This window comes from Aedes aegypti, chromosome 2 (genome assembly GCF_002204515.2).
Source record: "Aedes aegypti strain LVP_AGWG chromosome 2, AaegL5.0 Primary Assembly, whole genome shotgun sequence".
Lineage (NCBI taxonomy): Eukaryota > Metazoa > Arthropoda > Insecta > Diptera > Culicidae > Aedes > Aedes aegypti.
The window spans coordinates 166632058-166647142 of record NC_035108.1 but is presented as its reverse complement, the minus strand read 5'-3'; the positions used below and the strand labels follow the sequence as shown (position 1 = coordinate 166647142).

Sequence of the window (15085 nt, the reverse complement as noted above, 5' to 3'; positions counted from 1 at the left end):
TTACAAGGAATTGGACATGATAACGATTATCCGCCGATGACGAGCGCTTATAAATTTGCATGCTATTCATACAGTCCTGGACCGTAACCAAACAATGGACGCTTCTTTTCGCTTGAACAAGTAACCTGTCACTTGCAGAGTAACACTCTGTTGAAAGCGTCCTATGTGTTCTTTTTATTAATCGTTATAGAAAATTATCAAACAGAAGCGGCACGTTCATCGAAGTTACCCAATCGGTAATATTCACTCATATTTTATGGCAGTCTAACTACACCACTTGAACTGGGTAAATATTATGAGGGAAATTAAGTTGCGCACTCCATAGTTAAACGCATCATGGATTAATAGTTAAATTGTCTGAAACAGGCTCTAAGATTTACGCATATATGTTCAGCAGGGTCACGTTGATGATTGTGTATTCCGTCCTTGGTCCAGTCGATGATGTCTTTGGGTTGGAAATATTCTCAACTTCACGTGTGTTGCTTTCACGATATGGCGCGATTTGCAAGATACGCAAAATTTTTCTTTACTATAACTCCGAAGGGGCGGTCCATTAATTACGTAAGCAGAGTTGCTTAATATCAATCATGTCAGCTGATGGCTGATGGTCTAAAACTATCAATATCACTTGCTAGCTATCAATATCACTTTGATTTGACAACCAACAGCAGTGATGCGACATCGCACTCTAGATCATAATCACTGCAGAATGAGTGATCACGTGGTAATTATCCATGCTGTTAATGTTTTTTAGTGACCAACACATAGTTTCAATCTATCTGCAACACTGTCAAAAATATCGTACAGATAAATTGCCATTTTATCTGCTTGATTTAAAGCTAAACTTAACCCATCAGTGATATCCATAGTCTATCGCCATCAATGCACTGGTGATGGAGTAGACAGCATGATGTTAATGTGATATGGAATGATCCGATTTGTATCGCAGTCGGCCTGTACAAATCAGCAAAATTTAAGCATTGATAGTGACAGCGAGCAACACTGTACGTAAGACAATTTTCGGGGTTTTTCAACCCCCTCTCCCCCCATGGTAAGATTTTTTGTATGAAAATTAAAAATAAATTGTATGGCGCGTAAGAAATCTCATACCCCCCTCCCCTCATAAACCCTTACGTAATTAATGGATAGCCCCGAAGATCCAAGATATTTCAGGGGCCTGTAAATTGTTAAGAAATTAAGTGTTTCTTTTTCTGAAAAACAAGTTGCCCCTAAGAATAAGGAAAATATTCAAAAAATTCAACACAGTACCTGGGAGACCGCACTGTCGTAGAAAATTTTCAATTCCTACTCATCGGCAGTTAAACAGCGTGGCAAATAAAACTTTAATGATTGATGAAATTTTCGGTGTCTCCAAACTCTATTTCAAGCGTTTGCTTATATAAGGACGTAAATATCATTATTGATTTCTCTTCATCGATTCTCTATTCCACGAATAAGAGTGATAAGATACAGTATGATTCAACTTTCTTGGCTCAGAACGCTAGTAAGCGATGAAATCTAGCGTCCTGTAGGTGAATTCCGGCGAACAATTTCTTCGAAGAGAAGAAATTTTCTTCCATTACTCACCAGCAAGAAAATTTTCTCTTCTTCGAAGAAAATACGCACCGGAATTATTTAATTAATTCAATAGTTACGATACATTTGGTTCAACCGTAGGGCGATTCACATCCGGGTCATTTGGCCGAACGCCATTTGACCGAAAGGGTCATTTGGCAGAATGCCATTTGGCCGAATGCCGTTTGGCCGAAATTAAAAACAATAGTGGACTACATTTAGCATGCGTTTCTAATTAATTTCAAAGAAATTATTCTGCTTATTCTTAAAGAGAGATAAATCATCGTTGATGTACAGATAATTAGCTCTTTAATGTTAGTTCAAGAAACAGTAAATGCTGTAAGTAGAACGTCCTAAATGTAAGCAATCATTCACTTCTCTGCTAGGGATAAGAGCTGCCAGCAAAGGTATTCGCATAGCGTTTCTAGTTGTGTAGGTCACTGACAGTAACTGAAACGATTTACAACCTAATCGTCCTTCTGCTGGATTCGTCATCAAACGTCAACATCCCACCGCAAAATCGCTAGTGTTTGTAGGGGATTTTAACCTCCAAATTGCCAAATAACCTCCAAATCTTCACCTCGAAGTTAGTTCTAATAACCTCCGTTATATGAAATATGGTGGCGCGTCGATCGTCGCAAGTTTATCGTTAAACAGTCAATCGGGTTGCTTCGATCTCTCGAATCGTACTAAGTTAAATATTTCATAGTTCTAGCATCCACATGTCTTTGCTTCTTTTTTTCACAACGGAGTCCAGTGAGCTTCTTCGACATAAGTGTTTACTGAGTTGTTCGGATTACTGTTGCAGAGTTCAGTTCACACGTTGTAATCTAAATCTTGGAGGAGAAAGACATCACACCTAAGTTAATCGTTGTGCTAAAAAATATATTTTGAAAAAGATTCTTAATGAACAAGTCTAAATCCCAATAACTATGAAAAATACCCCAACTAACAATTCAGAGCCACAAACAAGCATGCATGTTTAATTATTGTTCAATAATGGTAATGGCAGCTGAATAAAAAATTTGCTCTATAAAGAGCTGAGAAGGTGCTTTTTTAACACAAACTTAGATCAATGTTCAACGTTATGCATTAGAATGAACAAAAGTTGAATCGCCACTTATTAAACGTTTCTAAAGATTCTCATTCGACTAGTCAAGATTGTTCTACAAATGAGCTGAACAAGACATGTTTCCCCAATTAAAAAGCCAATATTCCACTAAACAAATGTATATGTATAAAAGGATATTCAGAAGACGAACTAACGTTTTACTTGCGTCGCACTTCAGCTATTCCCACCTGTTTAACATAAGCATGAATAAGAGCTGAATAAGTATCTTATAAAATCCTAATTCAGCTTTAGTGTATTATAAGAACAGTTGATCCAATAGAGGCCAAAATGATGATTAACAAACACATTGTTCAGCAATAAATAAGCCTTGTAAAAGCGATCACACTATAGCTAAATTTCATAAAATGGACAAAATATCCGACATTCGTGTTGAGTTCCGAATGCATTTCAAAGCTCATAAATTATGCTTTCTTGAAACTTTTGAAATAGCTGTTCAGAAAATAAACATGGTCAGTCTCCAGAAATGCAGAATTATTGTGAAAAACAAAAATAAACATTTAAGCTAAGTATTCCGAGTAGTAGCAAAGTACTGACAAACAAAGCGTGATATTGACTTGATTGACATAAGAGATAAAATATCGGAAAACAATATTAAAATTTTGTTCCTGGAACTACTAAACCTATGAAAAATGAATAACTCGCAGCTATAGGTAAAATCTTGCAGACTCTAAATATGACATGCCAATTTTGTTCTAGTAGTTTATTTTAGATATCATTTTCAGATATTTTATATCATATATCTATCAAGTTAATATCACTTTTAGCTATCCATATTATATTTTATATTGCTAAGCTCTTTTCGCCTGCTCGGGATGTTTTTCCGTACAACAAAAATTGAAATTTCTTTGACAGAATTGATTAAATAAATTTCTATACCAGCTACATTTGAAATGACATTTCTTCACAACTGAATAAATACTGCGCTTTTAGAAAAATGATTTACTTGGCCATTTCCGAAAATAAAAATTGCATCAAGATATTCGAATATTTTTCTAATCAGGTGGGTTCTGAGGACTAACCCTTCAAATGATTCAAATATATTCAAATATAATAATACAGGGAACTTTTACTTCAATGCATATGTAATAGGTTTATGAAAAATCATTAATTAATCAGTTTTGAACAAACTAAAACTTATTATGAAATTAGATTAATCATTTCAGACTGTTTTTAATTTGTGTAAATAAACATTATTTTGACCAACATCGACATAAATTTTCTCACTGTGCGCTATAAATAGCCGACTGAACTCAGCATGGATCAGCACTGAACAGCAGCTGAATAATATGCTTGTTCAGTTGTAGATTAGCGTACCATGTGTTGATTAGACGTTGTCGAATAGAAGCTCGAACATGGTCAATATTCAGCTATGAGAAGTTTATATTTTACACTGGACGGTATGATCATCAATTCTAGGATGGCGCAGATGGCAAGGCATACCGCTGACGATTGGAAGGTCTCGAGTTCGAATCCAGTAGACAGGAAATTTTTAAATAAGATTGTTATACTATTATAATAATAGTGCACACTGCATTTATAAAGTGCATAGAAAAATATTTTATTGTTTTTATTAGTCTTTAATTATTTTTAGACCAGCCGTATAAAAGCTGAACTAAATGCTTGTAAAACGTTTTTAAAGCCGAAAAATAAAGTTGGTATTCAACGACATGCTTTAAAGTTTCTCCAAATTTGTGTGAACAGTGCTTTAACAAAGGTTGGCAATGGAAATTATTAAAATGTTATAAAACATGTTGCTGGATAAAACTGCCATAATGGTGTTTGTTAAATGAGTGAATGTTAGTTGGGACTTCACTCTTAAAAGAATAGCCCATGATCGAAAGAAGGAAAAATCTCTTATGAAAATTTAATCAAGTGTTATGCAAATATTCGTTTTATCTGTATAACTACAAAGAACTGCCGATGATTTAAAGAAGGTAAAATACCCAATGAAAATGTAATGTAATGTAATGAAAATGTAAATGAAAAAAAAAATTCGGCCAAACGGGTCGGCCAAATGGCATTCGGACAAGTGGCGTTCGGACAAACGGCATTCGGCAAAACGGCTGGACACCTCTGTAACTTACCTGGTTCTAGTTCGGTTGCATACCAATATCAAGGCTCATAGAGTTTCATTGCCGTTCCAATCAACATGCATTTCACTCCTCGTTGGACGTTCAACATTTTTGAAGATTTGCTGCAAATGTCCTTTCGCAAATAGCAATGAAGTCAAGTTGAACAAGATGTTTTCAGCAACTTTTCAAACAAACTCTTGAAACTTCTCCCAAAATGCCGGTTTTAATGTTATGTTTTAAATTACTTTCATTTAAAGCACTTGCATTCAATTTTCGTTTCCATACTCACAACTCAAGAAGATTCATCTAACATCATCTAACAACGAAAGCATGGTCTAAAAACAGATTGTTTTCTTAAAACGTGTTTCTCATGTGTTGCGCGGAAATTTTTGTGAAAAGTTCAGATTATTTCAAATGTGGTCTAATTTCGCCAGTAATGAACTTGTATTCCGAAGAGTGCAGTAAAGTTATAAGCAACATGCTTTGATTAACACTTCAGTCATCGCGATGTTGTATTTTGTACAACGCTAGTGAAAAAAGCTCGCTTTTCGTTCACAACAGCAGCGTGGTGGTTCCGACGGTGGCAAACCGTGCGACGACTGAAAGGTTAATGGGCCATGTGGTCGCTTTTATAGTGCATTGGCGAAGCAATTGTCCGATGAGCTGATGGCGTAGTGAGTAGAGGAGAAAATTGGTGATCTTGAGGTCGCAAGTTCAATTCTTGTTCATAGTTTTGTTTTCATGTTTTTTTCTTTTAAGTATTTTGCAACAAAAGAGCAATTTCGATATAACTTAAATATGTTGCAAACAGACTCCGCCTCTTTCGCTTTTCGCGTTGCTATTCAGTGCAATTGTAAGTCATGTTTTCAACAATTGACAACTCTGATTAGTTTCAAGAGATAATTTTAGTTTAGTCTTGAGTTGGAACCAACTGTGCTGCTTGGGTACTGGAGAAATTAGGCCACGCCTGAAATAATCTAAACTTTTCGCAAAAACTTCGCGCAGCACATGAGAAACACGTTTTGACAAAAACAAACTGTTGCTAGACCATGCTTTCGTTGTTAGATAATACGTAAGGTACATCTCAACCATATTGCAACTGGATTGAAACAAACAAACTTCTAGCTGTCATACACGTAGTTTAGTGCAACTTTCTCGCAACTGGGAAGATTCATCAATCATCAACTCATGGTGTGGGGGAACGAAAATTGAATGCAAGTTGCAGATGCTTTAAATGAAAATAATTTGAAACATAACGTTAAAACCAGCATTTTGGGAGATGTTTCAAGAGTTTGTTTGAAAAGTTACTGGAAACATCTTGATAAACTTGACTTCATTGCTATTTGCATAGGACAGTTGCAGCAAATTTTGTCGTTTCAAAAATGTTGAACGTCAAACAAGGAGTGAAATGCATGTTCATTGGAATCGCAATGAAATTTCATGAGCCTTGATATTGATATGCAACCGAACTAGAACCAGGTAAGTTACAGATGCTTTTATTAATACGCGATCCAAAGCATCTCTTTGGAAGATGTTTCACGTGCTACTTGTGTACATGTGAGCTTCATTTGCAAAACAAAAATATTTGGCCGCCATCTTCTTCTTCTTCTTCTTCTTTTTGGCGTTACGTCCTCACTGGGAAAGAGTCAGCTTCTCAGCTTAGTGTTCTTATGAGCTTTTCCATAGTTATTAACTGAGAGCTCTCTTTGCCATTGTTGCCATTTTCGCATTCGTATATCGTCTCTGTCCCAGTGAGGACGTAATGCCAAGAAGAAGAAGATATTGTGTGGCAGGTACGATGATACTCTATGCCCAGGGAAGTCAAGGAAATGATCGAAATAAATAGTTTTGCTTGAAATTCAAGCTCTCTTGCACCGATAGTAAACCTATTGTTCAAATAGTAGCACTACTAAGAGAAACTATTTTTTTTTCAGTGCAAATAGTATCTCAACTATTGGTACACTGTTCCTTCAGTTGCGGTATATTTTTAATTTGTTTTCCTATATCCGGTGTTTTTTATGGGATCCTCCTTTAAAGGAACATTTTACCGCTGGGGACAGACCTGGTTCTTCTTCTTTCTGGTGTTACGTCCCCACTGGGACAGAGCCTGATTCTCAGCATAGTGTTCTTATGAGCACTTCCACAGTTATTAACTGAGAGCTTACTATGCCAATGACCAGTTTTGCATGCGTATATCGTGTGGCAGGTACGATGATACTCTATGCCCTGGGAAGTCGAGAACATTTGCAACCCGAAAAGATCCTCGACCGGTGGGATTCGAACCCACGACCCTCAGCTTGGTCTTGCTGAATAGCTACGCGTTTACCGCTACGACTATCTGGGCCTCGGACAGACCTGTTGTAGTGGTTAGAACACACGCTTCTCACGCCGAGGACACATCCCCGATATATCCCAAGTAACAATGAAAGCTGAACAGCAAGAGTAATATCTGAATATTGGCTGATCAATGGTGTACAAGGCTGAACACCGTGGCATCTGAACAGTAATTTGAAGAAAAGCTTATTAAACATTCTTATTCAGCAGTATAATCAAGCTGAATATCAAGTTGAACAAGCTATTCTACATCCACAGTTTTAACTTTTGTTCAGCAAGCATTAATGACATTGATTAAAGGGTATTTAAACCCACTGTCGAAAAATTGTCCCGTTCGGTTAACAAAAATGTACACACCAAAGTTTGGGTCATACACGAAATTAATGCTTATTTAAACATTGTTCATTGAACTCGTCGAACAACAGCTTCAAACGCACACAGGCCTATCTTTTGTCGAAAAAAATACTCCTTAATATGTCATCGATGAGCTTGGGTACCAACAACTAAAAAGTTGAATTACTACACTTGATCACGAAGATTTCTTTTTCACATTCTTCATTAACTGAACTAAGCGGTAAAACAATTTATTTGCCACTGTAATCATTATCAACTTAATTGACAACAATTAAACAGCAGTAATAAAATTTTCGAGAATCATATTTCAAAACAAAAATCACAACACTTTTTTAACAGCTAACTTAAGTGTTTTCGCATAGCACTAAAATCGCTTCTCCAGCCTCAATGCAACCTTTAACATAGCCCTTATTCAGACATGTTGACAAGTTATTCCCTTGCTCTGAATAATATTCACATGTGGGGTACTTAATTATCAAGGTAAGTGGTTATAAATCAGTGAATCCCAGTCCAATTCCCAATTGTTCATTATTAATAAACTTCGTCTTTTTATTCCAGCACACATCTCTACTATGTGTTTGAAATTGTTAATTGCTGTATGCATTGTTAAAACCCAAAACTATTCACCTATAAATATTCTAACATATTTTTGGTTTATTGTTGAATAATGGATTTATTTTGACACAAGATTGTTCAGCAAAATTAAAGCCAATATGTTGAAAGTTCATTGTATGGTATTTGTTTTGTTTCAACTGCTATTGTTTTCCTGGTAACTTTGATTATAGCACTAAGGTCGAACTTTTGCCCCACCTTACTCTATGTAAAACTTAATGTCAAAAGAACTTTTTCGAAAAAAAATCCTCACAGCGATATTAAACAATTGTAAATCATCAATACTGTGCGGAAAAATCAATGTGTTTTGTATTTATTGGGAGTCAAACCTTGTTTTCCAGTCTTACATTCTTATAATAATTCGCATTTTTCGCGTTGGTGAGTTAAAGACATTTTTCTAATTTTTTGTACTAAACATTTTCAACTGTAATATTTACACAACCCTCAATTAGTACTCAATATATTCTTATCCTGCGTTAAAGATCAAAAAATTGATTTGAACTACGTGAAATTAGAGGTGGCACTTTTGCCCCGGGTGTCACTCTTGCCCCATGTCCCCCTACCTCGATGGTCCCTTGGATCGCATTTGGACTGGTTTTGTGTTCTATAACTCGATACCTCCCTAACTCGATGGTCCCTTCAATATCGAGTTATGGAGAGTTGACTGTAATACGTTACGTATTTTTATTGACACTGGTGTCAATCCATAGGTCAGTTAGTTCCAATTTGGTGTGAACTGCAAGCATCGAATTGGCTGGCTAACCTTGCTGTGAGGTTCTCGAGGCAAATCTTTCAATGAAAACTCAGATCGTTTACATGACACACTGGGTGACCCAGCGGCTCCATCGTATGGACTCGATATCCCCGGTGCACTGACTGGTTGACGGTGCCGTATACGAACCACACTGTCCCTGTTGATTGCTCTCGATGGTTGGCGCGAGAGAAAGAGTTAATGGAATTATCCAATCAGCATTTTATGAATTGCCGTGTGCTTCAATGGATATTTGCAGTGGCACACCCGTTGCCGGGCACGCAAGTGATAGTAGGTAGAGCAGATTATCGAGACAACAGCGAAAGTGAAGGTACGACAATGATGATCGCACCAGTACATGCATCGCCAAGCCAACTTCAGCCGTGGTTTAGATATAGATTGTATGACCTGCATACAGCTGCACACATCGAACCGTTAATCAAAGCATCCTGTAGCGCGGGAAGATATTTCACACAGTCTTGGGGTGTTACTGTTTCCATTTTATTATAATCCATATAAGTTTCAGAATTTGATACACAAATAGGAAGAATATGTTTGAAATATATTTTAACATTGAAGCCGCTTTGGATATTCTCCGGAAGTTTTTTCTTGTAGATTCTGATTCTATACCAGTAAAAGCATGGAACGTTATAAATTTGTACACTTTGATCGTTACCTGGATTCTTTGATGACCTCTTTACCAGCCTTCTTTCCAGTATCGTAAGCTTTCCAGTAGATATTTTTTTTTTATTTTCATGGAGTCTCTTTGATGCAAAGTAAACTGATTGAAACGATCTTTTCCATCTCTCTGGCGTTATGTTCGAACTGAAATAGAGTCTTCTTCTCGTCTTGATGTTTCACGAGCACTTCCACAGTCATTAACCGAGAGCATCCTTTGCCAATTGATATTTATTGGACTTCACGTGATAAACACGAAGATACTCCTTGACCTTGGAATCCAAGCTCGTTACACTGAACATCATTATTTTGAATAGGCGTTTACTGCCACTGCTACTTGCCTATTTAAATAATAAAAGATGTTACTATTTGAAACGAAACACAGCGTAACCAAAATAATATTTTTGCGTGTCTCATGCAGGCTTGGGAATTGTGACCACAATTTACCACTGTTCATCGAGTCAACCAAAACACAAAGCAGCAGCATCAATACCATCACGCGTTGCGTTGCCAACGGTTCACACACTGCTTGAATGTTTTTGTCTCTCCACTATGATCGATTTCGGCTAGCCATCTCGAGGTGAATGATTGAAAAAAAAATGTTAAATCGCTAATATTTCGCTTGTGTTTCAACTAATTGAAATCTATTAGCGCTAACAGCAAGAGCACAATCATTCCGTTGCGATACATATAAATAAGTTCAATTTCATGCTGCCTTGCTTTGCGAAAATGCAAAACCCCGAAAGCCGGAAAAATCGTGTCACCACTGTGCTCGAGTCATTTCGCATTCGGGTTTGAAAAAACGTTGGGAAGAAGAAGATTACAGTTTTGAAGAGCCGTGACATTTTTTTGTTTTGAACGGCCATGGTTTGCTTTGGATTTTGATGGTCGTGTAAAAACATGTAAATGTGGAGGTGGTAAATGTTTGCTACAGTACTTTTCCCATCCCTGGATGTAAGATTCGCAAATCTGATGGGACCATTTGTCATATTGATCATATTGTTTACCATGCGTCCCCATATACATTTTATCACCATTGAAACTCCATGGAGACGAATAATCGTGAACGCTCAGCTTTCGAATCAAACGTAGAGTAAAGTGAGGCAAAAGTTCGAGTGAGGTAAGAGTTTCTTTTTAAGATTTCTAACTCAATTCAAAACATATCTTATAAATGTCATGGTGGTTCGAATGCTATTCAAGTAAGAGACTTTGAATCCAAATATCATAAAAATCGATTGAGATTTGGAAAAGTTACGGCTATTTGTTGTTTTTCGACGTGAATATTGTAATTTTTGGTCAAACTTTAAAATCATGGGAAATTTTGCAAATTGCCTAAAATCCAATATTATCTTCAAATTTAGTTATACTTGTCTGATCGTGTGAAAACTGTCTTTAAAATTTTACATTTCCACTTAGTTTTGCGAAAAACTGCTATTTTAGGATATATTACAATTAACCCAGTTTTGGGCAATTTTTTGATGAAAATTTAGTCTGTATTTTTCGGCAAACTTAAGTTAACGGCTGGTGCGAAGTATACCTGTCATAAAAGGATCGATATTTTGTGTTTTAGCCAGCGAACTTTTGCCCCACACTAGATTCGAACTCTTGCCCCACCGGTGGGGCAAAAGTTCGAATAAGACAATCAATTTTGAAACTGTTATAACTAAAAATGGGTAAATATTTTGACATAAGTTTGTTCAGCAAAATTATAGCCAATGTGTTGAAGTTTCACTGGATGGTATTTGTTTTGCTTTAACTGCTATTGTTTTCCTGGAAAATTTGATTATACCACTAAGGTCGAACTTTTGCCCCACCTTACTCTATGATTTTCTGCCTTCGTCTGATATTGAATTTGGACAACTTTTTCTTCTTCTTCTTGGCATTACGTCCTCAATGGGACAATAGGGCGGTTCAAAATTTGAAAGTGCTCGAGAATCCAATCTCACATATGTTCCTTAAAGCTGGCCCAAAGACAATGTAGGTTTGTATGGAAATTACTATGAAGACACTTTAAAAAATGTTCCAAACGCGTTATTACTGCAATGTAAGTACAAACTCATCATTCCATAGTAAAAACTCATTCTTCAAACCATAATAAAGAACTTTTATGCAGAGAGCAATTCAATCTGACGGATAGGAGAAGAGATATTCATGAGTTTGTTACAAGGGGTGGATCACTTGCTCGGTGTACATCAAATGCACATCGATTTGCATTAAATGCATTTTTTAGACATACACATCAACTTACCTTTGACCTGTACCAGCGTATTGAGCTATAGCAACGAGTCATTGTTTGTTGTTAATTTTAAAACTGTTTATCTGAAGGTTCAATTTTTCCAAACAAGAGTTTACTTTTTTTGATGTTCTGCCACTAATCACAAACTTCGTTCATTTTAGGTTATCGAGCTGAATTTCAAAACTGAAGATACATTTAACTCGTATTAGAAGCATTATTAATGCGGCTCAGTGATCTCAGTGAGCTCACAGTGAACATAATGGGGAATACATTGCCTGACTTCCCCGATCCGTCGGAACTTCCTCCCCGAGAAACGGAAACAATCCAAACATCAAAGGAAATTTTTCGGAAATTATTTGTTCAAATATTTTTTTTTTCTTCAGTTTCGGGTTGGGTTTGGAACAGATTGGGAACAACTAACTCCTGAGGTTGATTTATCTATTCATTTTAGTGAACACGATTACAGCTATCCTCCGAGGTAGGACATACTTCATCTGCGTGGTTTCCATGTGGATGGAGTACCCATGACATATGGAATTAGTGGTAATCGGTGTCTTTTTATCAAAAATGTGAGCTACAATGCACCCACATCATTGTCATTTCGCTGAATGTCGGAGTTGCATTGCGGTTGTTGCCAGAAAGGCAGGATGTTGGAATTAAATAAAAAAAACGCAGCACAGACTATTTCGAACTGCTTTTTATACAGACTGCTCCTACTGTCAATGAAACAACAGTTTCGACAAACGAATAAAGCTATTATGGACAGGTTTGCTTCTTCGCCAAAATGCCACCTTTACGATGCTTCACTAGATTTACTGTCTAGGGAGAAATTTGAAGCCTCTTGGTATGATCCAAGTGCCGGCCGATTCCCGAATCTGCATGAGTCCTAGATATGACAGGGGCTGTCAATCCCACTTTGAATCTGTATTTGGGTGAGGTGGCAACTCCTCTTGAGTTTGTGAAAAAACGAGTTTGACACTTCAAAAATGTCAACAGTTCATTGTTGGAGCAAGCCATGAACTGAAAATCTGTCGAGTGTGCATTTAAATGCATTTGAATGCATAAAATTATTTCAATGCATCAGAAGTGATTCACCCCTTGGTTTGTTAGCTATTATTTAACATGATATGGGATTATAGCCCTGCAAACATGTACAAAAATCCCAAACAAAATTAGCTCACAAGGGATTTGTTTCTTCAGCAACATCCTTCATTAAGGTTTAAAGAATGAGTTTTCATTATGGGATGATAAGTTTCTATTTACATTACAGTACTCGTGTGTTTGGAACATTTCTCAAAATTTCTTCATAGTAATTTCCATATAAACCTACGTTGTTTTTGAACCACCTTTAAATCACCACCTAGAAAGCTGAGAATTTCACAGAACACTATTTTTATGGTAAGGATGGTGAGGAGCATATTAGAGATTGGATTTTCGAACATTTTTAAAATTTGAATCGCCCTAATGGGACAAAGCCTGCTTCTCAACTTGTGTAATGAACACTTTTACAGTTATTAACTAAGAACTTTCTTTCTCAAAGTTGCCATTTTCTCATTCGTATATCGTGTGGCAGGTACGATGATACTTTATACCCAGAGAAGTCAAGGAAATTTATATTACGAAAAGATCCTGGACCGACCGGGAATCGAACCCAGACACCTTCAGCGTGGCTTTGCTTTATAGCCGCGGACTCTAACCACTCGGCTAAAGAAGGTAAGGTTGGACAAAAAGACTTTAATTTTTGAGTTTGCTTTCTTATCGTTAGTACTTTCAGAAGCCTAGCTAAGGCCTTTTTTGCATATTTTGTTAAATAGTTTCTTAATGTTAGCTCGCTGTGTGCAGATCTAAAGTATACCACCCGAGATCGGATACTATCCCATGCGTTATCGCACACGGCAGCGCAATCAAATATGCCCAAAACAAATAAATTAAGCCTAATAGGGATCGCAGACTGGTGTGTGTTCCATTTCTCCGGCCGGAGCCAGACAGCGCAAGGTATAATGTCATACACACCGTTAGTGTAGATTCAACAGTAACAGAACAACGTGCACTTTTGAATCGTATAGGAAATATCGTTCTGTTGCTTCTGGATGTGGTTTCCGACCCCGTTTCTCGAACCTCGTGAAAAGCATTGAGCTGTTGATAATTGGTATCTGGTCTGCGTCAATCTAAATTTAGATTTGGCAATCCGCATGTGGCTCACGAATTTGCAGTGTCAAAACAACTGGAGGAATGTGTTTTTTCGAATCGGGAAAGAGGCTTCATGAAGTTTTAACTTGTGACAAGAAGCGTATTTGCTCTGAGATTGGTTCAATTTGCTTGTAACTACCGGAAGTGAAACGTCACGCGAATATTTGCCTGGAAATGAAGATGGAGGTCAACATTCAGGCTTTAAGACATGAAAGCAGAGAAACAATGTTGATTGGTGTGTACAATACATGAAGGTTGTTACATAGTGGATTTGTGCGTTTATACGGATCAAAATGTAATTGTGGAATGAAGAATTACTATGCAGTGAGGAAAACTAGATAAAATTGTTTAAACATTATTGACTATACAATAGATTATGAAATCGGTAATAAGTTAACTCGTTAAAAAATTGAATTCATGTCTTGTAGTGTGATTCAATCTAAATAAGTGAAAGTGTAAACTACACGGTTGTATTGTTCATGCACAGATGAATGAATTAGCAGACTCCAAAGTGAGTATGTTTATTTTTTATGTATTTAAATGAAAACATATTAATGAAACTGAAATGGTTCCAATTCTTGAAGAGTGTATTGAAGTCTAGTTTTATATGAATTATAGTTATAATAATAGCTGTAGGGGGAGCCGGGGTAAAATGCGTCACGTTAAAACATGATCTCTGTTTCTTTTTGCATAAGAGCTGTCCATTTTATAAAGTGGACACCTCTAGCATGGAAAGTTATATGGAACTGAAAAGAGCAGAATGTCTAGGTTTCGAATACGTCCTGATGGAAGTATCAATATAATCTTTATATGAAAAGATTATATTGATTCTGGAGTTCTGGAAAACGTGAACTGTCAAAAATACACCGTGAACTACCAAGGCTGTCTTGGTAGTGTCATTCTAAAAACACAGCAAGCCGTTCCCATAGAGGACGTTAGCCACAAGGCAGGACGTTTCAAGTAATACTGTTTCATATGGTATGCCCTCCTTAACATACTTACTTGATACTTGATGGGCTACAATTCGCTACGATGAATCTGCGCCGAATGGATGAGTCTTCTCCACTGGGCTCGGTCCTGGGCCAATCGCTTCCAGTCGCTCTTAAAGTCATTGAAGAATATTTTGAAGTAAGTGAACATACCTTTCAAAA

The 15085-nt window shown here is 36.9% G+C and overlaps 2 protein-coding genes across 5 annotated transcripts in view; both read left to right on the top strand.

The window, feature by feature from the left end:
* Positions 1-15085, top strand: part of LOC5567317 (ion transport peptide-like) — a 104687-nt gene that overhangs the window by 1267 nt on the left and 88335 nt on the right. The window contains exon 1 of one of the 4 annotated variants that reach the window (XM_021843062.1): positions 13774-14445. The exons of 2 other annotated variants lie outside the window; for them this stretch is intronic. In XM_021843062.1, the coding sequence (XP_021698754.1) occupies positions 14422-14445 (24 nt within the window). In that variant the 5' untranslated portion in view covers positions 13774-14421. Of the gene's footprint in view, positions 1-13773; positions 14446-15085 lie in introns of those variants that run through there. One more of the 4 variants, XM_021843061.1, reaches the window with a different exon arrangement.
* The window catches only part of LOC5572270 (deoxyribodipyrimidine photo-lyase), a 206869-nt gene that overhangs the window by 131040 nt on the left and 60744 nt on the right, over positions 1-15085 (top strand). The gene's annotated exons all lie outside the window — the stretch shown is intronic.